The sequence below is a fragment of the Spea bombifrons genome, chromosome 3 (assembly GCF_027358695.1).
Source record: "Spea bombifrons isolate aSpeBom1 chromosome 3, aSpeBom1.2.pri, whole genome shotgun sequence".
NCBI lineage: Eukaryota > Metazoa > Chordata > Amphibia > Anura > Pelobatidae > Spea > Spea bombifrons.
The window spans coordinates 98,835,949-98,863,920 of NC_071089.1; the positions used below are offsets into that span (position 1 = coordinate 98,835,949).

Sequence of the window (27,972 nt, forward strand, 5' to 3'; positions counted from 1 at the left end):
ATTCTGCAATGATGTACAAAGGGCTCTAAGTTAACAAAATGTGTAGCAGTGTTTACAGGGCCACCTATATTTTACATAATGATTAACTATTTAACCGGAGTCTAGGGGAAAAAACTTTTGAATCTTAACAGGCCTCTCACACATTCCAACATTCAATATACAAAACCAAACGTACACGTGTACTAGTCCTAACCTAGCCTGTAACGTGCACACATTCCATTTTTCTATCATTTAGGGTCACACATTAAATTCACTTTTAAATCTCTTTGCCACATACTCCTGTCTTTTAACTCACACAATATGGAATAACCAATCACACAAATAACGACTAATAAAGAGAACATACGTCTCCCGCGCAGCCACAACAAACATGGCGACGCTGAAGCTTTCGCGCGCAGCTGCGTACGGACCGGCGCACGTTGCCACTTGGTGACACGCATCAGAACGCACTCCCTGTACGACGCTAGAGTGACGCTCCATAGCAACAGTTGCTAAGCAGTTGTCGTGTTTGCAGGATTCCGCTATATAAGAGCCCGTGGGGGCGCAATATTGTAGTAACGGATACTATACGTGTTTAGTAACCCTTCTGCATCATATATTACATATGAGGCTTCACTTAGACACTTAATACGTAAACTATCCCACCTCCCCTATAATAACCAGGTTTAATGTGCCCACTTCCCCTTTCCCCATTTTATATTCCTCTCCTCCCCTTTCTCATTCCTTTTTCCCCCTTAAAATGTCTCCTCCTCTTCCTCTACTCCGCTCCTCTTCTTTTTCACCGCTCTCATTCATCCCTCTGATGTCTCCTCCTTTTTGTTCCACTCCCTCCCTTTATTCACTCGTCTATTCCCCTCCGCCCTGTTCTGCTCTCTCTGGGATCATCTGCCTCAGTGATCAGACTGCCAGGTAGGCAATCCTTTTGTAATCTGCCCCCTTCCAATTATACCAGGTAGCCTGCATTCCACCTCATTGCGACCCCCACCCTTGTGCCATGCCTTTGCATGCCTCTTTTTAGCAGCAGGCTTGTACCCCCTCATCAGTGTAGAATCCTAAAGGGTATTGCAATGACAAACCTTTCCAGGTTTAGAGGCTGCATTCGGCAGAGTTATTAAAAGCATGGGAGACTCCATACAAAAAGTCCCTCCTGTCTCCACAAAAAGAAAGTACTGCATGCGATCGGTGTTAGGAGTGCAGGGCTTGGACCGGGAACTAGCACGATGCCCGTGTGTATGTTGTGTTCTTTTGGGTTGGGTTCACCATTTAGTTTCGTTCTTTAATTAAAGTAACAAAGTCCACCACTGAAACAGCTGACCGAGCAAGGGATACAATGCGACCTAAAACTGCACCCTATGCAGATACAGGAAAGCTCTTCTCGTGCTGTGATATTGGGAATCTCTTCCTATACTCTCTATAAGGATGCTGGTATTCCCAGAGTCGGGGATTAAGGTAGAATCTCCAAGGAATATGGGCGATTTAAAGGTTTACAACTGGCTCCATCTGCGAGAAGAGCTACAACTGTACGGTTTGCCTGAAGATGACAACTCTATGATCCTTCCTGATGTTGTATCTGATCAGAACAAAATGAAACTGTATTCATTGGCATTCTCCTTTTTTTAGACTATTATTATAGTGTGATCAATCAGAGCAAACTTGTTTCTATTATCTCTTCCTTTCAGAGGTAATTTTAAATTACAGTAATATGGGAGTCATTTGGAGCCCTACATCCATTACAAATGATTAAATAATTCATATTCCATTACATGATGCTGTTATTTTGTTTCTATTTTTATTTTGCATTGTGCTTTTTTCTGGAATATACTTTTTTTTAGGACCAAATAGATACATGTGTAATGTAGATTCGGCATAATGCATTTTTATCACCGAAGATACATTTTTTACTTTCCGTATTTATTTATAAAGCCTAACAGAAGTCTCGGTGAAATATACATGTGTGTTATACAGAGGTGCATTTTTCATATTTGGAATTGAAGGCTGTAGTAAGGACAATTATTTTGGTCTCAATTTAAAAGCCTCAATCTTTTATCTAATTTTTATATACACTTATTCTATGTGTTTAATGTCTACATTTTCTTTTGAGTATTGTAATAAAATTGTTGAATTCTAACTTCTAAGATCAGAAATTCGGTCTCCACAGGTTTCCTGTCAACTGTGCTTAAAAATACTTATCCTCTCTGAAGTTAAAAGCTGACAGCTTAAATTAGTATAAACGTATTTAATTTTTTGTAATTGGACCTTTTCTCCTGGTTAATAATTCCTTCTATTGACTCCTTTACGTCAAAATGCAGCTAGCTGAATTATATACTTTACTCTCTGCTTGATAGGAATAGATGGGTGCTTTAAGTACCTTATTCTGAGGGGCCGTTCTTATACGGTCATCTCATCACCCACCATGACTATAAAATGGTTTTGGCTCTTGTTCATCTCTTATGTAAAGAATACGACGCAAACGCATAAGGTCAAAGGGGAGAAAGTTAATTCTCTATGTTGTCAGGGGTAATTGAATGCAGAGGTTTTAATTTTGACCTGGGTTAAATTGTGAAGGCACGTAGTTTACCTAGTTGTGCGCGATCCCCCGGTAGTCCTAACGTGTGACAATGGCTGCTAAAGTATGCTGTTTGTATCTAGACTGAAGATATGGCAGGAGAGGATCAATTCATCTCAGGCTATGCTTGGGGACATGCATTGCTGTTCACATTGTTTTTTATGGTTGTGTATTTTATTGTATGTTAGTAGTGGCACACACTTACAACAGATCAGCAAAGAAAGCCTTTGAAAATATATTTGACATTTATTGCTAATGTAGTTTATGTTACTTACTCATTTTTCCCCTAATTAGATTCCCACTTTACATTGCTTTTATTTTCCCATTCTAACATACCATCATTTTACCTGATAAATTCTAGCCAAATAGTTTTTTATTGTGTTCTGTTCTCCTCTTGCATAGATACACCATATTTTTTAAATTAATTATGCCTCTCTTGTAGATTTCTCCATGCATTTAAACTTTCTCAACACCCATCTTTCATCAGGTATAAACAACTTAGTATTTAATCGTTACACAAGGCTATGTTTAAATATGATTAACTTGGTGGAAAGTAGGTAGGGCCTCTGAAATTCTACTGTTGGCGCTTATTAACATTATCTCAATAGAAGTGCTTCTTCTTTGCTTTCAACCACAAGAATAATGAATTGCCTCCTTAAATTGCTTCTAAATTCTACACTGGTTTGTCAAACCCCACAGTATGTTAAAAGTTGTCATGACTCGAAGAAGAAGATGATACATTTTAGGTCGATTTCCAAATCCAGTGCCTACTAAAATATTTTGTACTATGCCAAGGTTAATGCAGAATAATGCACTGGTGATGTTGGACTCGCCACCAACTGGTTGTGAGATGTTTTCTCAGAATTTAACGCATAAAATCTATGAACTGCAGGCTTGTCTTATATTGTTTACCTTTGCTCAATTTTTTTTTTTTTTTTTTAGTTCCTGTTGCAACAACCTTTGTGTCACATGAAAAGTAAACATTCCCTTAAAATTTATTAATCAACACTTTACATGATGAAAGAATTATTACTGGGTAGGATTTGGATATTGTAATAGTACTGTGAATAATTTTCTTTCTAGTTCTGAATTTAGTTATGAAAATGTTAAGCAGCAGAGTAGGCAGGACAGCACCTTTTAGCGTAATTTCTCAAGATTAAAGATTCCTAAGAATTTGTACCCTTGGGTACCACATGCTGCATCCTGTACGTTAAATGCTCCTTAGCAATTATTAGCTCTGTCAGGCTTGTGAAACTGCATTTACATGTCACAAGATTCACAGCGCATGAACTTTGTGGACTTTCTTTATTATTTAAGTTGCTTGTCGTCTTACACAGTCTGCATTTTATATTTCCTGGTAGCGTCTCTTGTATCCATATGTTGGTAGAAAATTCTTCTTATAACGTCAATTATTTCTACCTCAGCGAAAATGCTATACCTGTATACTGATATTATCTGGGTCTCCATTATATGTGGTTCCCATATTCCCGTTGTTATTGAAGGTTAGTATCCTAGGAAAAATGGTAGAGATGTAACTAGAGTATCAGTTTTCAAAGTTGTTTTGTGTGGATTAGTTGAAATGCTATTGTGTAAAACGGTAGGTTTCTAATCCTTTGTATGTAGCAAAAATTGGATCAGACTTTTGTGTCCTAGCCACGGTAAGCTGTAAATATAATTTAAAGTTGGAAATTAAGTAATATATGTTTATTAATTTTATATTTAAGAAATATGTTTTTGAAGATTAGTATTGTTGCACTGCAAAGAGATTGGGATCTTTATGTATAACATGAAGGGTAGGAGATCTCGTATAAAACATTTAAATACAAAAAACAAAGTACAGAAGGGGTCAGATGTAATTTAAGGAAGTTTTACTTTACTGAGACAGTAGTTAAGGGGAACAGCCACCTTGCAGATGTGGTAGAGGCTAATCTAGTGGGGGGATGTAAACATGCATGGGGCAAGCATACAGCTATCTTGTGTCAAAGACAAAAATGGAAGTACTGATTAAGGGTTCCATCTTTACAACAGGAAACATGGCCATACTAGATGGGCCTAATGGTTGTTATCAAATTCTATGGATCTATTTTTAAAGTCTGTCCAAACACACCCTGAACTAGAGCCATCCACCGCCTTTTTTAGGGTATGATTTGAAATTGAGATCTTTTTGTGCATGTTTAACTGCTAATTGGACCTGTGGGGCAAAATAGGTTTATAGGTCATGTATTTCTACAGTAACTTATTTTAGTCCTGTAACTATTAGGCTGTGATCATTCTCAAAGCCACAGATCATTAGAAATAACTCCCATAGACCTGGCACAATTTAAAATCAATTGCCTGTCTCTTTCTAATCCCTATGTGCATATATAGTGATTACTACGAAAAGGCTTTTAATAGTTATTACTGAAAGCACGTGGGAGTTTAATAATTCATTCTGCCCACTTTGTTTTCAAGCCTCGGAACGTCTTATTGATTATTTATTTAGTTTACGGTTTTCCGATACATTTGCTCTGATTACAGCGTTTCCCTTGTATCATTCGAATTATGTTGTAATTTAACTTCCCTCTGTAGCGTTTCCAATTGTGAGGAATGCATAATTGCCACGGGGAAATTGTATGCTTATCAAGGAATGATAGACCGTGCTTGTAAAAACATCTTAAAATAAGAATCAGAGTACGTTTGTGTGTAATTGCCAGAAACTGTTAACAACATTGTGTTTAGTTGCAAAGTATGGATCAATTATTATGACTGCGTACCTCAGACCCCAGTACTAAATTCTGCTTGGATTAAATTAATTTAACCCCTTCAGCACCGGGACGTACCTGGTACTTCCTGGTTACTGGTCACCGGTAGACCGGGACGTACCAGGTACGTCTCCTCCAAAAAACGCCCCCACATCACCACGATCGCGGTGATCGTGGAGGCGCTGCTGCTACTGTCTGCCCAGGACTCCTGGGCAGACAGCACAGTCTGTCTAAGCCCGCCCCCATGCCTACGATCACTCCCACGGAGTGATTTTGTAGGCAGAAACAGCGATTGCAGAAAGATCTGCAATCGCGGTTTCAGCTGCCACAGGCAGCTTCAGGGAAGGGGTGGGGGTGTTGAATGGGTCCCCACACAAGTGTGGGGACCTGACCCAACACCCCCCTGCTGCCTGATCGCTCCATGAGAGCGTCAGTGCAGCGTTAACCCCTTCAATGCCGCAATCGCGGCATTGAATGCCGCGATCGCGGCATTGAAGGGGTTAATTCCCGTTTTGTAGGGGGCTCTGCTGCTGGTGGTCTGCCTGGAAACCCAGGCAGACCAGCAACAGCAAAAACGAGCCCCCAGAAGTCCTCTGATCAGTCCTGTAGGACTGATCAGAGAGACTCCTCCCCTACAATCTCCAGTCTGTTGGAGATTGTGTCCCAGCTGCCAGAGGCAGCTTCAGGGACAGGGAGACAGGGTTCTTTGGTCTCCACATGAGTGTGGAGACCAGCCCCCCCACCCTCACCCTTCCTCAGTTAACCCCTACCCTCCTCTTCCTCAATTAACCCCTTCAATGCTGCGATTGTGTATGACCCCCATCGCAGCATTGCAAGGGTTAATATTAGTCCCCACAAGCTTGTGGGGACTAAATACCAGTCAATGCTGTGCTTCAATGGAGCATCAGCATTGAAAGAGTTACAAAAAAAAAATGTAAAAAATAATAATAAAAAAAATTTAAAAAATAAATTAATTTAAAAAAATTAATAAAATAATAATAATAATAAAAAAAATAACAGCACTGACCTGAAAGTCCAGGGTGCTTCCAGGTCAAATGCTGGGCTGATCAGATCGCTCCTGGCCAATAGGAGTGATCGGATCATTATGGCAGCCCACGGATGACCCTGCTCTACAAAGAGAGAGGGGTCATCTAGGGTAATTATGAAAAAACAAATTATTAATAAATGAAAAAATCATAATTATTACCTGATCACTTGTCGGTGACATTTTAAGTCGCTGATTATTGATCGGTCTCCCTGATTGATGTCAGCGGCCTAAACCTGTCACTTACAAGTAATCTGATAAAAAATATTTAAAAAAATGTAGATGCACATGTTCCAGTTTTGCCCTCATAGCTTCCTCAAATAATGCATGAACCATGCATGTGAGGCCTTGTTGGACTCATGGGATGTTGGTGAACAAAATGTGGTGTTTTCTTCCACTGTTGCACTTATGGTGTGCAAGAAATTCAGTGCAACATTGAAATGTATGCGTTAAAAACGCAATAAAATAATTTCCCTGTGAAGTTTGGCAGACATCAGTGAAGAAATGGCTAACTGAAAACTGTCAAAACTACCCTAGTTGAACACCTTCACTTGTCTACTGTTCATAAATGTATACTTTTATGGGGTAATTTACATTGGGGGGCTTCCAAAATCTCCCAAATGGGATATGGGCCCAGGAAACCAATTTCTGAAAATTCCAAATGTGAAAACGAAAATGCGCATGTTCCAGTTTTGCCCTCATAGCTTCCTCAAAAATTGCATGAACCATGCATGTGAGGCCTTGTTGGAACCGGGGGATGTTGGTGAACACAATTTGGTGTTTTTTTCTGCAGTTGCACATATTCTATACAAAATATAATATAAAATCTAAAGCAACATTGCAACATATGCAAAAAAAAAACAAAACAAATAAAAATACCTCAAAATTTGGCAGCAATTGCCGATAAAATCCCTGTTTGAAAAGTGTCAAAATGACCCTAGTTGTACACCTTGATTTATCTACTGTTCATAAACATATAATTTTGGGGGGATAATCAGTATCTGTGACAACTATTGCAGTTATTAGACTACCATGCCAAATTTGAAAAAAATTACATTTCAAAAACGTAATGCATGCCTTGCAATATTTTCCCCTATACTGGTCAAAATAGATAAAAATCCTGGCCATGTTGGGTGGTTTCCAAATCAGGACAACTTAATGAATATATTTGGGATAATTTTTTCCCATTGGTTCAATGTGTGTACAATTTGTATGTATACAAAACTGTAAAAAAATGCATTTTTTTCATTTTTTCCCCACTTTTTCCAGTTTATTTCAAATAAAACAATGTACTACCCAGCTTAATATGGTTTCAAATGAAAGCCCTACTTGTGCTGAAAAAAACAATATATGATTTGTGTGGGTGCACCACTTGATAAGAGAAAAATTACAGTTGAAGAAAGACATTGCAAAAACACAAAAACGGCTCCGGTCCTTTAGCGACACCCTAGCTTAAAAATCCCGGTCCTGAAGGGGTTAAAATACATCGGTATTTTCAAAGTAAACAAATCAGTAGTTACCATTTTTGCAGAGGTTTTGACAACGTATGGTCATGAAGTAGTACCTTTTCTTAAAAATGAGGATTAGTGTTGACTTTGCCACATCAATAGATTAAGAAACTACCTATATAGATTCCTCCTTACATATGACAGTAACTTATTCTTTCTTAACAAATGCAGCATATGTATGTGTATATCTTCTGTTTCTTAGTTTATTTTGGATACAAACATTACATAAAACATTTTAAGTCTGTTATTATACTTTACAGAATAACATAAAAAATTCAGATGCTCATTTTATCTCTCTCTTTTTTTGATAAATAAAGCCTTTTCAGTGTTTCTGTTCTTCTGTGACCTTTCAGGAGGTAATTTAGAGAAACCATAAACGAAATTGCCATGCAGCAAGAACAGTTCATATCTCCTAGTCTCTCCATAATATAAATGCCTTGGGAATTTTCGGTCACGCTACGCGAGGCTTAAAGTGAAGTGCGTTCTAGTTCGAGCTTCTCTGTAAAAGGCCTACCCAGCTTGACAGTTCACACTAAGGATCCAACCTCTCTGTATAAGTGCTTTGTGGAGAGAGGCTGCTGGATAGTGTTGTGCGTGTGTGGGGCTGCTGGATAGTTATTGGTTTATGGAGGAGAGACTGCCGGATAGTGCGATGTGCGGCAAGAGCTATCATATAGCGTTGTGTATATGGTGGGGGAGAGGCTGTTGGCTAGAGTTTTGTTTGGGGAGAGGGAAGATAAAAAAAAAAAAAAAAAAAAACTAGAGAAAGAAAAGGGGAAATGAGAAAAAGCCAAAGAAAGTGAGAGAAAAAAATTACATTTTGTAATGGCAGGCACATGCACATTCCTATAATTTACCGGTATTCTGTGCACATTTTTTTTTGTCAATGCAAAATGGTTGTTTTCATTGAACTAAATAAGCTTTGCAATGCAACATTCATGGTATCATTAACTTTTTAAAATCACAAAAAGGGAACAATCACAATAAATTGTATGTATATCATAATAGCCTTAGCTTTCTTAATTAGGTGAATTAAATAAAAGCAGTTTTGACATGGCAGGACAATACATCTTCAGAGTGTTCTTAAAAAACACTTTATGGTGTCAATGACAGTATCATTACATTTGTCTGAGCTGGAGCCTGTCCCTGGGTAGCATCCCTGCATGCATCTTGGCAGCTGTCGTTCATTGTATCAAGTGCAGGGATATGCTATCAGATATCAGTGCTCTACATAGGAGGTGCCACTGTATGGCAGCTCAGCACAATTCTCCATGGTGCAAATGGGCCTGTTTAGCGGCGTCACACTGGGGAACCTGATCTCCCAATAGGGCTTTTTACCTCTTGTACCTGAGAGGCTGTTACAACTGTATCCCAGCCCTGCTGCCCTAGGTCTATTCCCCCTAGGCCAGAATACACACCTGGCTCTAACCAGCCTGTGAGTGCATTGAGTCTGTGTTCAGATCAAACATTTTATCCCACCAGTTTCATTAGGCACTATGAAAGGCAATGTCTAAAAATACACATCAGTTCCCTGTCTGTCATTTTAATATTCTTTCCACCTCTTATCCTGCTGCTTGCTTTTTATTGTGTCCTCATCAGCCCTCCTCACAGGAGAAATGTAAAATGTATAGTTAACAAGGTAAGATGGAACATTTTATATCGCCATAACCCACAGCAGCAAATCCACCTTCAGCTTCACACTGTGATTCCTCTCATCCTTATTTCTCTAGACAAACAGTGTTACACCTCTGGGTACTGTAGTACAAACTTGAGGGTACAATGCTTCTATAAACCATCACTGGCCACACTCTAGGAGAGGGTGACCTAGAACCTAATATTAAAAATTTTAAAATGGTTAAACAAAAAAAAGTCTGTCTGCTGTGCTTGGAACATGTTTTCCGGGATGTATCTAACAACCTGTAATCGACCTGCTGACTCGTTTGCATGTTTTTCACTACAAAAATAATTCTACGTAATTAATACAATTTCACTGAAAGTCCTAACTTCTCTTATGTTCCTCTTCGTCAGTGTCCTTAATTAAACTAGGGGAAGCTGAAGCATCTACTCCACCGGGATATAAGCAGGATAAGAACCACCTCTATTAGTATTATACCAGCTCAGTGCCACTACTACTGATCTACGACCCAGCAAGAACGCTAACGCTGTCCCTCCCAAAACTGTAATATATAGATTCAAGCTTTATATGATTAGTTCAGCCTGAAGGAGCAGTAACCTGGTCCCAACCTGCACTTGTCCATTGGATTTCAGTAGAATCTCTTTAACCTCTCCTTAGACAATGCCTGTTGTCTCCTTTGGATATTTCGAGTGACTGAAAGTTATTTAGGGAAACCTAAATAACACCCATGCAGCTACGTTCAACCACATATCTTGTCCTTTAAACAAAATTGTTTTTGAAACATTAAGGAAGAGAGTCAAGAGGCAAGCAACAAATATTTCCCAAGACAAGCTACCTGGGTCAAAAATCTTAGAAGGATGCAAAAACTAGTTGCATATTTCCTAGTGTGTCAAACCATCTTGGTGTTCTATTTTACTCTTGTGGTTACACCTGCATCACAGGAGCAGCATACTAACTACCCCCTCTCTTTTACAAACGTGTTTTGTGTAATGAGCCAGAAAAACCTTGTATAATACATCTGAAAGTTCTATGTTTGGGAAGGAGGAGGCGTAAGATATATAGGAGTTCTAGTTTTGGCTAATGATTTCATTTCTGTATAGACTTTACATCTTTCAGTTTCTTCTCTGTCATTTCTTACCTCACTGCTTCCATTTTTTTTTATATCCTCATCACTCACCCCCCCAGCCTTTCTATCTTCTCAATATCACATTTGTAACAGAGGCCTACAGAATATATTGAGAATCTCGCAGAACTTCATTATGAAGGACATAATGTAATTTTTGTTCTAGTCCTCCAAGTGTATAGAAGGATGTTTAACTGGAGCAGCAGGCGTATTTGCAGATATTCTCAGCCCATTAAGATTTTCAAAATTATTAAAAAAAATAAATAAATAAAGTAAGCCAGCTGATTTAAACCTTCTGGTGGATGACATTAAATAGCCATAGCGGTGACTTATGATGTTTATTTAGAGGTTCATTAGGAACACATGGTTTATTTTTATATTCTTGCATTTATTTTTTAATTTTAATTAATCTTGTATAAAATTGCATTAGTCGCCATTGTTTACAGTAGGTTTTTGTGTATTTCCATTACATTTTTGCATACGCAATCAACTAATCTACACTTCATTATCCTCATCACTAACATTCCACAAGAGTTATTGTGTGGAGGGTTACATAATGGATTTATGAATTACTGATTGAAAAGCTTCTTCAATATTCGTTTGAGTGTTCAGCAAACACAGCCTTTGTTTTAATGGTCAGTGTCTGGAGCCATCTGATAGAATTAAAACTATACCGTACTTTACTGGAGGCAGACACCAAGTCCTGCTATTGATTGTTGTTGGAGCCAGCTGTTTGACTCAACCCTAATCTTTTTTAACTGATGATTCCTCTCTTTTGAATATAAAGTAAAAGGAAAAATAAAATAGACCTTTTGTCAAATTTTTCCAGTTGATCATGTGAAAAGATATCTATCTAAGGTCTTGGTATGCCATTAGTGAGATTGTGTAAATTGAATAACACATAGCATAAGGGCATATCTTTGGAGAATTCATATCATAAATTTGTTTGTGTCGTATTTGCCTTAATTACACATGAAGAATATATTTGATCACCATTCATCTTCTCACTATCCAAAATGCTTATTTGCATGATTATATTGGGTTTTTTAAGGCTAATGCTAAATTAGAACAAATGAATATGTGAAAAGTCATCATTAACAGAAACTGTAGAAAAAAACAATGATTAGTGGGACTAATGTGCACTAGAAAAGTAAAAAATAGAGAAAACTGATCAGCAGGGCTGGTTGGGGAGATCACAACCTCCCTCTAGCTAGCCCAACATTAGGGAGCTCGAGGTCTGGCACTTCAGACCTCGGCTTCCGTGCTCCCTAATCACGTCATGTCCCGGTGCTCGGCATCAATTGCCGGCGCGTAGTGAAATGACAGACCTCACGTTCCCACAACTGGATGGAAGAAAGAAGACGGGATGGGGAGAAAGGAGTGTGAGTGCATTGTATGTGTCTATATGTTGGTGTGAGATGGTCAGTGTATGTGTATGGTCAGGTGTGTGTAAGAGCAGTGTAGGTATTTGTGTGTTTCTAAGCTGGTGTGTGTGATATATATGTGTGTGTGTGTGTGTAAGGGCAGTGTATGTATGTATATGTCTGTATAACAACCAGCCAATCACTGGTAAGGTACATTGCTTGCCGTGATTGGCTGGTTGTTGTATACTGGGTAGAGGGGTAGTCTTATACGGCGAGTATAGCCCAAACTCTATATTTTAACTGGAAAAGTTGTGGGTCGTCTTATACGCCCAGTCGTCTTATACCCGAAATATACGGTATGTATCTTTTATTTATATAGCACCAACAATTTCTGCAGCACTTCTTACAATACATATATTTTATGGGTTTGACAAAACTAGAATTGGCAGACTAAGACAAACCAATACATTCCGTAAGAAAGAGCTATTTAATAAAAGCTGAAAAACTCACTAACAGAAACTAATTGCACTACGTAAGAAAGATAATAAGTTGCCCAGGAACATACATTGGCAATGGTCTTGTATCATGTGTTATCTGATGTTAAATAGCCTGAGTGTACTCTGCTTTACAAAATAACAGAAATGGAGACTGGTATTGTTTTAGACTATAAAAAATCAGTTATAACCACTTCTCATTTTAAACTGAACATCAACTTTTGGTATCATGAATACCCAATGTGCTGATTTTGTTTCCTCTTTCTCTCCAATGAATTGCTTTTATGTGCAGTTGAATGGTGAAGTCAACATCTTGTCCAAGTCATTCAATTGATCTCCCAACAGCACTGCATTCGAGCTTTGGTGATCAATATTATTCTTGATCATTATCCCGTATTTTTGTTCAGATATAACAAAACACAACTTATAGGTCACTATATAGTAGTTCCTATTCTAGGATTGTGATTTTATTGACTAAAGCCACAAGGGTTTGCACTTTCATCTTGCTGACTCTACTCTTTATTATGAAAGGGCAAACCCAGTGAGTTTCTGCTCCATCTTGAATGGCCCTGTATAAAGCACATTTAATCAGAGAGATTTCTTGAGTCATCCTTTTCACTGAACAATATATAATGCAGGGCCAGCTCTGCCCTTCTTGCAGAGAAATTATTCAGAAGTGCCACAAATTTTGAACAAATCTCCTTCAAGCTCCTCTGCAAATTCCCACTTTAGTGAATAACCCCTCTTTGTATATCACTGACATAATGAGTCTTAATGTGTGTGTGTGTGTATGTATGTATGTATGTATATATATATATATATATATATATATATATATATATATATATATATATATATATATATATATATATATATATATATATATATGTATATATATATATCATTACATAAGTTGTGGTGGGTAAAAGGTAATAGAAACCCTTCCACTTCAATTTAAGGGGCAGTAGAAGTATTGTTAAACACTCATCTACACACACCAGACAAGCCAGAAGGCTTGCTTTTCCCTCAGATATCTCATGGTGCTTTCACAACCACAAGGGATTCTGGGTAGGCACATGCAAAAGCACCATGAGATATCTGAGGGAAAAGCAAGCCTTCTGGCTTGTCTGGTGTGTGTAGATGAGTGTTTAACAATACTTCTACTGCCCCTTATATATATATATATATGTGTATATATGTGTGTATATATATATATATATATATATATATAAATTTGAACATTTTATTTTGTAGTATATAGATGGATAGCCACAGTTAATTAACTTTTTTGTTAAAACACACTGCTACATTTTATAGCCTTTTTAAAATAATAATACGAGTGACCCACTTAAAGGCTTTAGTAAAATATTTATTTTGTTTTATAATTTTTGTTATAAAATGGACAATATTGGTAAAAGATATGTTCTTTATAAAATTACAAAAACTACTACAATCAGTGATATTGCGTTATATTGTAATATTTGCTTTTGGTATTGTGAAATGTAATTTTTGTGACTGTAAAGACAGAACATGTTTTCATTGTATAACTATTGCATCTGGTGTCAAAGGGTGTGGGGGATAGCAGAAATACAAAAAGCTCATTCAACAGATTTGTACGTTTTTCGTTATGTTCTGTAATGTATCCTGTTGTTTCTTTTATGCGTGTCGGCAACGTTAAAGCTGCTGAGTGCTTTGTGTGGCAGCAAATTGTCTGCATTTTGTCATGTGGTGTAATAATGTTCCTCGCTGAGATAAAACCAAATCCAGAATCTGGCTCTCTGTGTATGTAGCTTGTTTGGTTTTCTGTGTCTTGTACTTTCCCGGGAAACCTCAAATCTCACAAAAAAGCACATCTTTGCTGGTAAATAAGCATTTTACACCTCTAAGTGTCTTTACAATTAGGGTTTTTTAGAAAAGAAACATTGTGGAGTGCTGACTTCAACAGCTTCTTCAGATTGTGTTGTATGGCGTGTTGTATACTTTTAAGCGATAACATATACATATTTATAAACTGTAGTTGGATAAAACAGTAAAATTCTACCTGTGATATGTTTAGCCACACATTAACTATTTATTATTGCAGCTCATTTATCAGAGAATGGAATACCCACTTAGCTGTACTTTTTCCATAAGAGGTCAACCTCAACTCATCACTGATGGTTGAATGAACACAGGTAAATGACCTCTGGAACTCCATAACATTTAGATCTAGCACCTTGACCGTGATGGCCATGATGTTTGACCAAATGAACACCAGAAGACACAGAAGCACGGTGTCTTATCTAATTTTACAGTAATTGGAACATTTACTTTTGAGTAAAAATAAAGTTGTTTAATATCACTGGAGCTGAGATGTTCAACTACTGCCTTCTGCTGGGATAGGAGCCTTGGCACACACCATCTCATTCAGACTGTTCAGGGCCTTGGAACACATCTACACTGCTCTGTAGTAATGTTTGGCTTACCAAAAGAGTGCCTGGCATTAGTAGCACAGTCCACATTGATTAAATGGCCCTGCAAGGAAATGTAGTTTAGTTTACTATTTTGAAATCTCCCTCCTTTCTCAGCCCTCTTTCCACTACAGTTTTTCAATATGACTTGTCTAACAAATGGGTTTCACCAGGACAGTTCTTTTTTTGAGGGATCAGTAAAACAAACACTTCTCCTGATAGCAGACATCCAAGTATGATTTCCATGAGTAACAGCTCTGTTAAGTGTGGTTTTAGAAAAATAATTAGTTTACCTACGCATTATGCTGGGACAGCTCATCTCTTCATGTTTGCTTGTGCATGCATGTACAAGCACAGGGAAATCGCTTACAAAATATGTCTGGCGCACAAGGGACGGGTTTAGGAGCCCTGTGTTAAATTTCCTACAAAGACTATACAATAGTTAAAGGACATGTGGAAACATAATCCAATTGTTTAATCACTGGCACTGGAGAGTCCATGGTTTATGAAGGAGTGTCCATGGTTTTACAATTCAGTAATCCAGAAATGTCTCTTTATATTTAAAATTTTTTCACAACTGTCATAACACCTCTTCATCTCTTAAAAATATGATACTACCTCTCATCTGAAATGTACTCAATATAGATAATCGTGTTCCGTGGGTTCATTCGCTCAGTATGCTCTGGGAAGGAGGTGTAACTCTAAATAAACACACATCGTGAAATATTTGTTTTATGTGTTGATTTAATAGGAACGTGGAGATATGAATATGAAATCATGACGAGAAAGTAGAAGGAATTGAAGAATGCTTCTCCGAAACAGATTTCTTTTACTGTTGGCCTTGGCTGCGCTTCTGGCTTTTTTAAGCCTAAGTCTCCAATTCTGTAAGTATAACTACAATGTCCTTACTTACCCTTCCTGCTAAAGGAGCGTTGTTACATTTCTAAGTAGATGTATGCAGAACCTTTATAGTCCTAGTTGCGTTTTAACTGTGCCACCCCATAGTGCTCTTTAAACATGGCAAGGCCTGTTGCAGGCCTCCCCTTGTGGGCTTCACCAGCTACCACAACAGACCTCTCCGATAACGCTACCTCTGTGGCCTTCATTAAGCCGGGTGCTGGGATCTGACATGTACAGAATACAAGGGAGGAAGCAAAAGGAGTGTCTGGGAGCTGCAGAGACCTCCCCTGGACTATGACAACTGCTCAGGGGGCCAAAGGACAGCTACTGTCCTGTTAATATTTGCAGGGTTAGCAAACAGCTCTTTAGCAGTTATGGAACTGGAACTGCGATGACAGTTTTTCTTTTAGGATCAGCAACATAAAAAATAGGAGGGAGATTACTTAATGACAAGAATACTCTGAGAAAAGGAAGCTCAGATACCCGTCCCCATGGTATAACTATTAGATGGGTATAATATGTATGTATGTATATATATATATATATATAAATGCAAATCATTGGATTTGTGTGTTTAGTATATAGAACCTTATAATTTTGTTTTTGGTTTCTGGAAAAATGGTTGGCTGATCTCGATGTTGAACATTCTGTTCATTAAAGATCTATGTTATACTGTGTGACTGTAGGGTGCAAATGGTTGTATTGTTTTAGAATGACCTGGATAACGGATATTGCTGTCACCCAGGGTGGCTTTGTAGAATTTCTTGTCTTGCGGACAGAACATACATAAACTTATGTAGGGTATATAGGGTAACCATATCTAAAGGAGAATTTGTGCAGCATGGTCATGCATCTTCTGTCTTATGGTAGGTAAGAAGTTTGATTTCTATCTGTGTTGTATACTGTAAGACTACGCAAAAGAGTAAAAAGTGGTTTTATTCCCTCTTCATAATCCACAATAAAATCTCAAAACCTATGTTTCTTTTCCAAATAGAATAGTTGTGGAAGAAGCATCCCTACATGCGTTTTCCTACAATCTTTAAAAACAAAACAATGTTTCACTTTGTAAATCATGTATAAAAATTACTTAACCCCCCCCCTGTATAATTGCTTTGTAGACTTTGTTCGAGGGACTGTTTTGCATGGCGAAGATTAGATCTGTGGCAGTGGGCGGCAGATTATCATTTGTTTTAAATCGACTTCCTTTCTCTTGACCAAATGTTACAAGGTTTCCTGGAACTGCCGCCAAAGAGCATTCGTAATTTAAAAAAAGGTGCAGATAACTCTAAAGGGGAATAATATTCACGCAGACCACGGGAGTTATTGTTATCATGTTATTCATGTAAGATGTGCGTCTAATATTAGAATGCATATTTTAATCTGTAAACACCATTACATGGGATAATTTAGTGAACCGAACATTGTAATGTAGAATTTGGAAAAGTCCCATATCCACGTTAACTCCAGTCAGTTTGTTTTTGATATAACAAATAAATGACGTTATCTTTTAGGTTAATCATAAGCTAAATATTTGTATAGCAATATGTTATTTTTTTTAAGCTATCAGGCACTGTTCTTAATGGGTGCAAAACGATTTCAAAGTGCTCACTTTCATTTTACGGTAGAATTCTACTAACAAAATGCACTTTCAAGAATAATGTGAAGTCATAGCCAATTGTTGTTGCGGCTTCAAGTAATTTGCCGAATGGCACTTGTAAAACACATGTATTCCCAGGGAATGTGTGATAAAACTTGCATGTTTATTATCTTTCCCAGAAGTAAGAAGAGTATTATCCAGAGATAGCAGTTAAAAATAGAGCAACCTATGTTTATTTGTCATTAATTCCACCTCTGGCTACATCGAAAAAGCCATTACACCATATAGATGCTGCAGCCCTACTCCTAGCAGGAGAACTACACTCCTTTATATTTGGTATACAATATTCAAAGGATATAGCGAGATAGATATATATATAGATATATATATATATATATATATATATATATATATATATATATATATATATATATATATAATACATATATACACACAGCTTTCCAGGGCTACCTAGAGAGTGGCTGTGGAGGCAGGGCTAGCCATGTATGAGACATGGCTAACAATAGTCTTCATTTAGCTAAGTGTAAGAGGGAGACTTCCTTTCTGTATGTGAAATGTAAGGATTACACATATACAGTCAGGACTGGAAAAAAACTGGAGCCAGATATAAAAATATTGGCGTCATTGCTGCCTGGCTCCTGCGATTTATCCAGACCTGCATGCAAGAACACTTTTTTTTACCACTTGACCAAATCTGCGCATGTAGCACCTTCCTACATAATTGTTGCTTTTCTCTTTTGTCGGCAGAGTTTGAACCGTAATCTGTATTCTAACAAGTGTTCCTGTGGCTGATTAGCAGAGTAATGTGTGCACAGAATAGGAAATCTGTGCGCCCCCCGGAGCAGTTCATGCTAATAATTTCACTAAACCAGTAATCCAATGATAAATGCAGTGTGTGAGTAGTGCATGAATTCCAGATTAGAAATCAGCAATGAGAGTGGGAGGCATTCTATAGTTCTTGGGTGCTTTCTGATTTATTCTTCGGTAGAAATCTTAGCAGTTGCTTGCTGAGAAATGCTAGGAAGACTACAAGTCCTTGTAAAAGAACAGGGAATGAACCTCTTCCAGCCACCATAGGCTGATATTGGCTGTGAAGGGGTAGGGGGTGCGCACGTAACAGCTGCACTATGGGTAAAATGACTGACATGGTTGTTTACAAAGGGTAGAGAAAGAATTGTCTAATACGTTAGGGATGTATTGATGGTATTGATGTTTCTATCACTGATGATGCCCATAATGAAGTCTACCCGTGTCTCAAAACTAGAAGATAGAGTAAAAAAAAAAAACACTTCTGTTAACACAAATACCCTTCTCCTGGTGAGATAATTAGAATAAATGATGGAATCGGTAGAAAACAGTAGAAATATTGATTCACTTCTTGCCCTAATAGTATCTGTGGAACCACAACAGCAGATTCCATCAGACCGTGAACATTTATAGGAAATCCACTGAGACATAAATTCACACATCACCAGTTACTTAGGAAACATAATTATCATGTACTTGGCAAGTGTTTCAACTGCAGCAACCTCATCTTAAAGGGACAGTTTAATGTCCAATGCAGCATCCCTGACAAACAATGTATATTAAAGTCACTTACATTTACAAGAAGCTAACGTATGAGTTTTGTGCCGCTTTAGCTAATTGGCGGCAGGAATGAACACCCTATAAAATGAATAGGATTGCTTTCTGCATGGAGGTCTCTTTGGACCCTTTGGAACTCTCTTGGTGGGAATAACACAGTTTGAGCTTGCTTATCTCCTGCAAGCCAAAGAGCTGGAGGACAGGAGAGAGGCCGAATACCTCCATGCATTTGAATAGTAATTCAAAGGAAAAGCTTGGATATCCTATGCATTAACGTGTATATAAAGGCTAGCGTCCCTTTTAAGCAACACGACAACTCCTGAAGTACACTCTAAAACAATAAATCAAAGGGAACGACTAAGGGGTATAATAATGTTTTTAATTTGAGTGTATTAACGTTACCAAACTAGTGGACTGTGTTTTCTGCAATTCATCCATTATATTCTCTTTGTGCTGTAATTGGATTTCTGAAGGCTAGATTTAATAGCAAGCCTCTCCAGGTATCCTTTCTTTCTAACCCAGACTCCCACTGTGCTTTATACAACATCACAATGTAAGAAGGATTTCTATCTTCACACACATAGCAAATACATACATATTGACAATGAACAGAAATTATACACACCGAGAGAGAGAGATGTGTTTGCGTACATATCAGGACACTCAAGTGTGACATGAGACATGACCCACAGCCCTTAGTTTAATCCATGTACATTTCAGCAGGAAATAAACAAAATGCAGGCATGAGATGAAGCCTCTGGTACATATCCCAATCTGTTCTCAAGAACAGGAGACCGTCATCAACAGCAAAGGATATAGTTACAATTGTTTTCTATAGTGCCATCATATTCCGTAGCCCTGTACAGTGGGTATGGAGGGTAAGGTCCAGTGACTTAGCCCTGTGTAGTACCGAACTAGATCACTATCTATACATTATGCAGGGCCAATTGCAACGAAAGCAGATCACCGCGTTGGCCAATTAGGCATCTTGATGTCCTACTGATCAATGGGACGGTTACAAATTAGATCTCCACTGGCCATTTGATAGATTTGTCAACCAGTACACCCATTATCCATAAACAATATCTTTAAAGAACAAACATCCAGTGCACATTAGCACGTTTCTGTACGTTCTTATATGCTGAATTGCAACTATTATTTACCTGCCCAGTATTTGTATAATGTCTTATGAAAAGAAAATAAATCCAAAAACATTCTGCCCCCAGTACATTACCTGGCATAACTATGCCATCTGTCAGAATCAGAGACATTTTAATGCGCTAAACAAAATTGGACAGTTGTTTTTGTTTTTTCTTTTTATAGAGATCAGTAATTGTGTTGACATTTTCTTTAAAACGTGAATACAGGCGTAGATCAAATTAGCTCTCCATATGCTTTGGTGGGCCAGTCACTGGCTAGTGTTTTAAGCAAAACTTTCCTTCCTTGTCCAAGGCAAAGGACTAGCAAAAATCTCAGAGAGTTTCTCTGTGGGATGATACCTCTGTACAATCTTAGATAAGTTCTTCCACCAAATATGAAGAGTCCTCTGGACGCAAGTGAGGACCCAAAGACAGAAATTTTGGATTTAACAGCAGTTCAATTCTGCCCGATGTAAAGATCCAGACCTTAATCAGACCTTGGGCTCACCTTAGATTCAGGATAGACATATGCTTGTCCAATCTATGATTAAATTCCCTCACGGTTTAGCCTCTACTACTTCTGCTGGGAGACTGTTAGCTTAGCTACAACCCTCTCAGTAAACTTCTTTACATTACATCTAAAAGGGGTTTTAATCTAAAACTTCCTTACATCACATCTAGAAGGGGTTTAAGTCATATCATGCCCATACATTCCTTCCAACAAGCCAGGCCAAGGGCCGGACTCATAGTCCTTTAATGTCTCAATATTATGGTAATTGGTAGGAAACAGAATACGGTTTAATTAGTAAACAAACATTTAATATGAGGTTATTTATTCCATATACTTGGAAAAAAGGTTAAGAAACACCATTTTGTGATACTTCCCTTTATAATACCCTCGTTCCTTTCCTACTCATGTTCTACTGTTACTCGCCCATTTATTTTTGTTATTTTTATGAGTATTATGTGTTTATAAACCTAGACCTTCTAGGTATTCTTTTACCAACACATTTCAACATGATAAACGAAGAAGGGGCATAATATGAAACGTATTAGCTAACAGACTACATAAAACAGTTAAAGATATGTCTTGGCCGTGAGAGAAAAGAGCTCCTTTGTTCTCCTTGTGGTCCATGGCTGTCTATTTGCACTAACAAGGAAGTGGAAAAAACTGTTAGGTGTGTGGCTCTGAAAGGAGGTCTGTCCTAGAAGGGTACCACGTCTTAAAGAGGCGTTGTGCCAAGGACTAAAAATATGCAGTGTGCTGGAAGAAGGCTATGCATGGTGAGCGGCTTCTGAAAGGCTCCAGCTCTGCCTCGGAATCATGCTCCCGGTTCTCCTGATTATCGGTACTTATCAATCATTCTTTAAATGTCTGTAATACGGCGTTTTACCTGTAATTACGTCATAACATGTTTCTCATATGAAAAAAAGTAGATTAGGAATGATTTCTTAGATACATTTTAGACTACGATAGGGTTCATTTTTAACAGTAAAGATGCATCAATTTGGCATTTTCCTCATTATCAACTGTGGTTCTGTTTAGTGTAAGTATGGTTATTTATTTCCATGGATTTTGTGCCTGTTTTTTCCTAGTAGTGTCAGTATCTAAAGTTTTAGTATTTACTAACACGTCTACAAATCCTTTGTTTTTAATTTTTTATAACAGTGTTTTCAGAAGCAAATATAATTTGTTTAAATTATTTTTGTTCGGTTGGTTGAATTAATTAAAAGCCACTTAGTACTCTGAAATCCAAAATGTGGACGTATTACTGTTTATTAAAAGAATAAGCAACACTTTTAGGTGGTTTCTGTGTTCCACCTACTTTGCATACTGAAGGTACCGAATATCACAGACATAATACAAACAGACTAAATCCAAATGGCAATATTATCCATTAATCTGACTTTACCTATGATTTATTATAAAACAGAGCAGTTATGAAATTGGAATGGTTCCATATTTGTCTTACGTGCAGTATTTATATGATGTGTGTGTATACTGTATATAGTGTGTGTGTGTGTGTATATATGTGTATATATATATATGTATATATATATATATATATATATATGTATATATATATATGTGTGTGTGTGTATGTATATATAATATGTATGTATTATAATTAATAATTTCTTTCACTATTTATAACCTCTGGTATACTAGTAACATTATCCTTCTGACTGCTTAATTTTGCAGCTGGCTGGTAAACTTTAGTGACGCATTTCCAAGCCCTGTTGTAAGTTATTTAAGACTTTAGGCAAAGTATGAAAAGAAAAAGAGTAATGTGTTTATATGATTATGTATTAAATTACATGCTGGAACACAAAACCCTGGTTCTTACAAAATGAACATAATCACTACTGTAAGTATTCATTTATATTTTAAAGGTATAGATCCCCTTACACAAATTATGTATTCCTCATTCTAGTTTGTTAAATAATAGTAATAAGATCTATCATTTTACCCTTTCCATTATAGTTTCAAGCACATAAAAACAACATATAAGAAGTATTTTATGGTAACAACATGTTCATGTTCGATTGTTCTAGATTGTATTACCTTTCCTTTTAGCTCCTGTTTGTTGCTTAATATTTAATAATGTAATAGACAAGTATTTAGAATGGAACAATAAGTTCATTTTTTTTTAGCGTGACCATTGCTGACCTTGAGGAGGTCATTCTACAGAGCGTACAGAATGACTGTTTATGGGGTATCTCAGGCTCTCAATACCCTTACAGTAAATATCCCCTCATTGCCTGTCATATAAAAACATAGTATAGTCTCCATCAAGTCAGTAAAATCAGTGAAATCAGTAAATATGAAGGATACTTTAAATTCTGACATTTAGGAAATCGTTGCAAACCTTGACTTTTATGTGTTTAAAAGGGTATGAGACTTTCTCAACCAAGAACATATGGTGTCTTGATAGCCTTCGCTACAGTGAGAGCCTCACGTTTTTTGACTTTGACACGTTTCACATCTTTTTATTGGTATGCCTGTAACTGTGGTTAGTTTGTATCGACGCAGGCTATGGCACTGGCTAACTTAATCTAATTCTCTTCTTTTCCTTCAGTCTCCAGATGGTTGCCTGTAAGCATGCAGCTAAAGACAGAAACTCACATACATGCAGGTAAAACTAAACCTTAGCGTGATGCTGCATGAAGCCCTACATTAACCTATTAGGTGCCAAAGAGACGAGCAGTGCTATGCTATGTCTTGCCCATTACTCTAACTCCTACAGGGTTAAATCTTCCAATAAAAATGTATATGAAAAACTGTAAAAAGGGTCATTTTGTGGCTTTAAAATGTTACATTCCAGACTAGCGGTATTACATAGCGCTTCTATAAATGTGCCTCATCTGTATGTTTTAATTATAGTAATTGTGTATTTCTTCCCTTTACTTATTCAGCTCCCAAGTTTGTCCTGTACCACAAGATCTTGCCTTACATATTAAGTTGTAGGCAATGATGCAGAGCAGGCTCCTTGAGGTTAGAGAATTGTAGTGTATACTAAAAAAATGAGCAATCTAATTGAACCTTTGGGGTATAAATAAATCAGGTTTTGCTTCGGTTTTTAGGGATGTTGTTTTATTTAAAGGTTTCATTAAATCTCAGAAAATTGAATGATGATTGACGTGTCCCTGCATCCCTGTATGATTCATGTAAAGCATTTAGGAACAGCACTTATCAAATTTAAATATGTATGAAAGCCTAAACGGTTCTGGAGAAAAAAAAATGTGTTTTCACGCATGTTAAATGGTTCTTTGTCTTTACTTTTATTTTTGCTTTAGAGTTTCCGGTGCACTTGATTGCGAATGCCATGGGCAAAGTAGATGGTCTAAATGCTAAAAATCGGAAAAGGATAATGCCTGATCCACTTACAGAACCCCCTGCAATAGATCCACTGTATGAAGCAACGCTCTACTGTAATATTCCGGGTATAAAAGAAAGAAGCATGGAAGGTATGGTACCCCATGAATATAGAAAGCAAACATGATTGCTAAAATCTACGGGCATCTCCAGCCTCAAGCGCACATAAGTCTTGTTTTCCTCTTCGTGATTCAATTATAGTAAGTACTCTGCCTACACACATATGCAGGTTTAGGCCTACTGATGTCTATGGGGGTTCTGCTCACATACTTGAAAGTTGTTATGGGTCAACCCCCATTGATTGACTACTGACTGCTTCTACTGGAGCCTCATTTTGTAAATCTGCTAAGAACCCATGCACACAATGGAATCTTTAGCTTCCTTCATTTTTAAAGCCCAAAAGGAAATGTGTGTACGCTACTTATGTGTGGAGTCTTGCTAGTGACAGTTTAGTCTGTATAAAATATATTTGATTGCTATTATTGTCTTAGTTATTCTAGCTTGGTGGAGGATTCTCTACAGATCGGAGAAGTTCAGTATATCAACCTGATGGGAAAGAATGGCCTTTTGCATTAACATCATTCTAGATTGCCAGAAAAAAACAAAAATATTTCTATACGCCATTCATTTAATAAATGCATTTTCTTCTACGTACAGGTCATGCTCCTCACAACTTGAAATTGCTGTCCGTCCAAGTGTTGATCCGGCATGGAGACCGATATCCTTTGTATGCAATCCCAAAAACAAAGAGACCCGACATTGATTGTGTGCTGGACTCAAACAGGTAAAAATATGGTCCAATGCTAGGTCAGTAATTCTCGGGGGGGAAACCCTTTGGGATTATTAACCAAAGATGTATTTAAAATCTCCTAATAAATTGCCTTCTTGTCTTGATTAATGTACTTTATCTTGATACAGGAAGCCATCTCACCAATATTTAACAGATTTTATAAGCCACATGACAAAAGGCTCAAATGAAGCACAAATGGATGGAATCCTAAGCAGTCTGCCTCGTTTCCCAAGCCATTCATATTGTGAGATGGGAGAACTCACACAAACAGGTACAAACTCATCAAGCCTATCATCAAGACAGACATTCACACTGTGTACCAGCGTCCATCAGAACCAGATTAACAAGGTTCTACACAAGGTAGTTTGTGTAGTTTGCTCATCCCAATCACTTTACAAATGGGGCAATGTATCTCTGATGCACAAGACCCATTACTTTAAGCTTTGGCTTTTGGGCTGTAGTCTATGGCCAGACCTTTCAATGTATGTGGCCCACACCATCAGTGGATCAGACACACGGAACCTGCTTTGGTAATCCAACCTTGCTCCTTACACATACAATAGCAATGGCTCCAAAACATCCATTAAAATGTGTAGACAACCCCCCCCAAGCACCTCAGACAGAAACCTAGCTTGCCTTGGGCATGATCTGGCTTCCAGTAAGGTATAGAAGTTAAAAGGCAACTTGGTGTGTTTTTTTTTTTTCATCTTACCTTTATGTAATATAATAATGATGACATTAAAGTCTAGAGAAAAATAAGCCTCTGATATTTTTAGAGCTAGATAAACCAGTTTAACATGTGATACAATGTAAATAAACTACTGTTAGGTAGCAGTTTCACGGAAAAATAATGGATGCTTGGGTAGGCATATGGCCAAGACCAAGGACTGAACAAGGTCCAAATCTATACATCAGGAAAAATGGGAAGACTAGATGGGCCTTCAAATTTTATGTGTATGTCTAAAACTATAGGAAGATTTCTTTTATTTGAAGTATAGTGGTTTTTGTATAAAAAAAAAATTCAGACTTCTATGGAACAAACTTTTATATCCACTTAAATTATCTTAAGGAGATAGTTTGGGTATGAATTAAAAAATATACACTTTTGTTGTAGGTGTTGTGCAGCAACTAAGGAACGGTCAGCTATTAAGGGAAGTCTACTTAAAGAAGCACAAACTGCTGACAAAGGACTGGACTGCAAAGCAGCTCTATTTTGAATCCACTGGAAAAAGTCGAACATTACAAAGCGGGCTGGCCCTGCTCTATGGCTTTCTGCCTGACTTTGACTGGAAGAAGATAAACATAAAACATCAGTGGAGCACCATATTTTGCTCTGGCCACTGTGACTGCCCGATGAGGAACCACTTCCTGGAGGAGGAGCAGCGCCGTCAATACAGCCTCCGGGTGAAAAACATCAACCTGGAGAAGACGTATATAAGTATGGCAAAGGTAGTGGGTGTACCCACCCGGCAGTTAAGAGCATCTAACCCCATTGACTCCTTATTATGTCATTTTTGTCACAATGTTAGCTTCCCATGTACTAAGGATGGATGCATTGACCTAGAACACTTTAAAGTTATCAAGTCTCATCAGATAGAAGACGAAAAAGAACGGCACGAAAAACAAATCTATTCCAGGTATGCGATGCTGGCGACTCACCCCCTTTTAAACCAGACTGTTAACAGAATGCTGCGTATTGCCAACGGTAAAAAAGAAGAGTTGTTTGCCTTATATTCCGCCCATGATGTGACTCTGTCACCCGTCCTCAGCTCCATTGGCCTCACCGAAGCCAGGTTCCCCCGATTTGCTGCTAGGTTGGTCTTTGAACTATGGAGTAACCCAGAGAAAAAGAAGGAGCATTATATCAGAATTCTTTATAACGGGGAGGATGTCACTTTTCAGACATCTTTTTGCAGAGGTCAAGAAAGGCGTTCAAACCAGCCTCTGTGTCCCCTTGACAAATTTGTCAGCTTTGTACAAAAAGGAATGTTTGTTGCTTTAAATAGCACAGGCTATTACGACGCATGTCGCCAAAGGTTATTTTAAATTCAATTGGTAGGGAACAACAGCAAATTACTAATGCGGTATTTATCATAACAGAGGATAATTTAATAGATTCTGTAATGCAAAAAAAATGTGATTGCGCCAATACCAAGCCTAACCGGGTTAAACATCGATACTGTGTTGACCGCACAAAGCTCAACTAGGCTGCCACGTTGGCAATGTGACTGCCGTGTAATTTCGGTGTAATGTTGACAACATAGTGTTGCTTAAAGAGACGGTAATAATAAAAATCAATTGATGACAATAGGTGTAAAGATTGTAAATACTATATTTTTAGTCCAAAAAACAAACCCAAAACATTGTGGTGAGGCTGTGTATTAATACATCACACCTGTTTTCAGTCCTTTCTTATCCACCGGCTGCTCACTTGAAATGCAGTTCAAATATGGTACATGTTGTTTTAGGGGGTTTGGTTTCCAACCAACGACAACAAAACAAAACTTATGTCAGCTATATTTTTTATTAAAAAACATTAAAATTAGTATGTTTGATGGAGGCACCATGTCTCATGGCAAGGGGCAGGCTGGGAGTACAATATTCAGAAACCTGATCCTATACAAGGGGGGGGGGTACTTTACTAAAGCAAGGGTTTCCAGGAAAGTTGTATTTTCAGGTTGCCAATATAATTGTTTATTATGAATGGCCATCATTGGGGAAGTTTCTTCTGCATGAAGGGCTGATCTGACCCTGTGTGATGCATAGCTCAATCAGAGAGCTGACTATAAAGAAAGTCTAACTGATTTATGGATACCTTTATACTGGTTAAACCAAGCTCATTTTTTTCAGAAGACGCTCCAATATTCGATATGTATAGGGAAGTCAATGAGTTCAATACGGAGTTCTCCAGCTCTCACGATTAACGTCAGAAGACTGTTGCCGCACAGGAGACCCTACACATTATAAGCAATGTCCAATGTATCCCATTAAGTGATTGCTGGTCAACAAATACAGCTAATGGTACTGTTTGTGAATAGTTTACAGCTAATTCATGTAATGCTGTAATGCATTCAGGTCATGGTACTTGGGACGATGCCCATAGTTATGGTTTTATACATACACATACTTTTTATTAG

At 37.7% G+C, this 27,972-nt stretch overlaps 1 protein-coding gene across 2 annotated transcripts; it reads left to right on the plus strand.

Annotated features, from left to right (window-relative positions):
* The first annotated feature begins 824 nt into the window (after positions 1-824).
* PXYLP1 (2-phosphoxylose phosphatase 1) lies at positions 825-27,143 on the plus strand. 2 transcript variants are annotated; one of them, XM_053460988.1, is made up of 7 exons: positions 825-909; positions 15,679-15,811; positions 23,249-23,305; positions 23,967-24,137; positions 24,703-24,829; positions 24,964-25,106; positions 25,950-27,143. In XM_053460988.1, the coding sequence occupies exons 2-7, from the start codon at positions 15,733-15,735 to the stop codon at positions 26,879-26,881; spliced, it is 1,509 nt and encodes a 502-aa protein (XP_053316963.1). In that variant the 5' UTR covers positions 825-909; positions 15,679-15,732; the 3' UTR covers positions 26,882-27,143. The 2 variants fall into 2 exon arrangements, with proteins under 2 accessions (XP_053316963.1, XP_053316964.1); XM_053460989.1 differs by lacking the exons at positions 825-909; positions 15,679-15,811 and adding an exon at positions 21,467-21,517.
* The last annotated feature ends 829 nt before the right edge of the window (positions 27,144-27,972 follow it).

Bases quoted from the DNA above. Each gene is read 5' to 3' on its own strand.
- PXYLP1 (XM_053460988.1), top strand. From the start codon at position 15,733: ATGCTTCTCCGAAACAGATTTCTTTTACTGTTGGCCTTGGCTGCGCTT. The intron at 24,138-24,702 runs GTATGGTACCCC...TTCTACGTACAG, and splicing joins AAAAGAAAGAAGCATGGAAG to GTCATGCTCCTCACAACTTG. The intron at 24,830-24,963 runs GTAAAAATATGG...ATCTTGATACAG, and splicing joins TGTGTGCTGGACTCAAACAG to GAAGCCATCTCACCAATATT.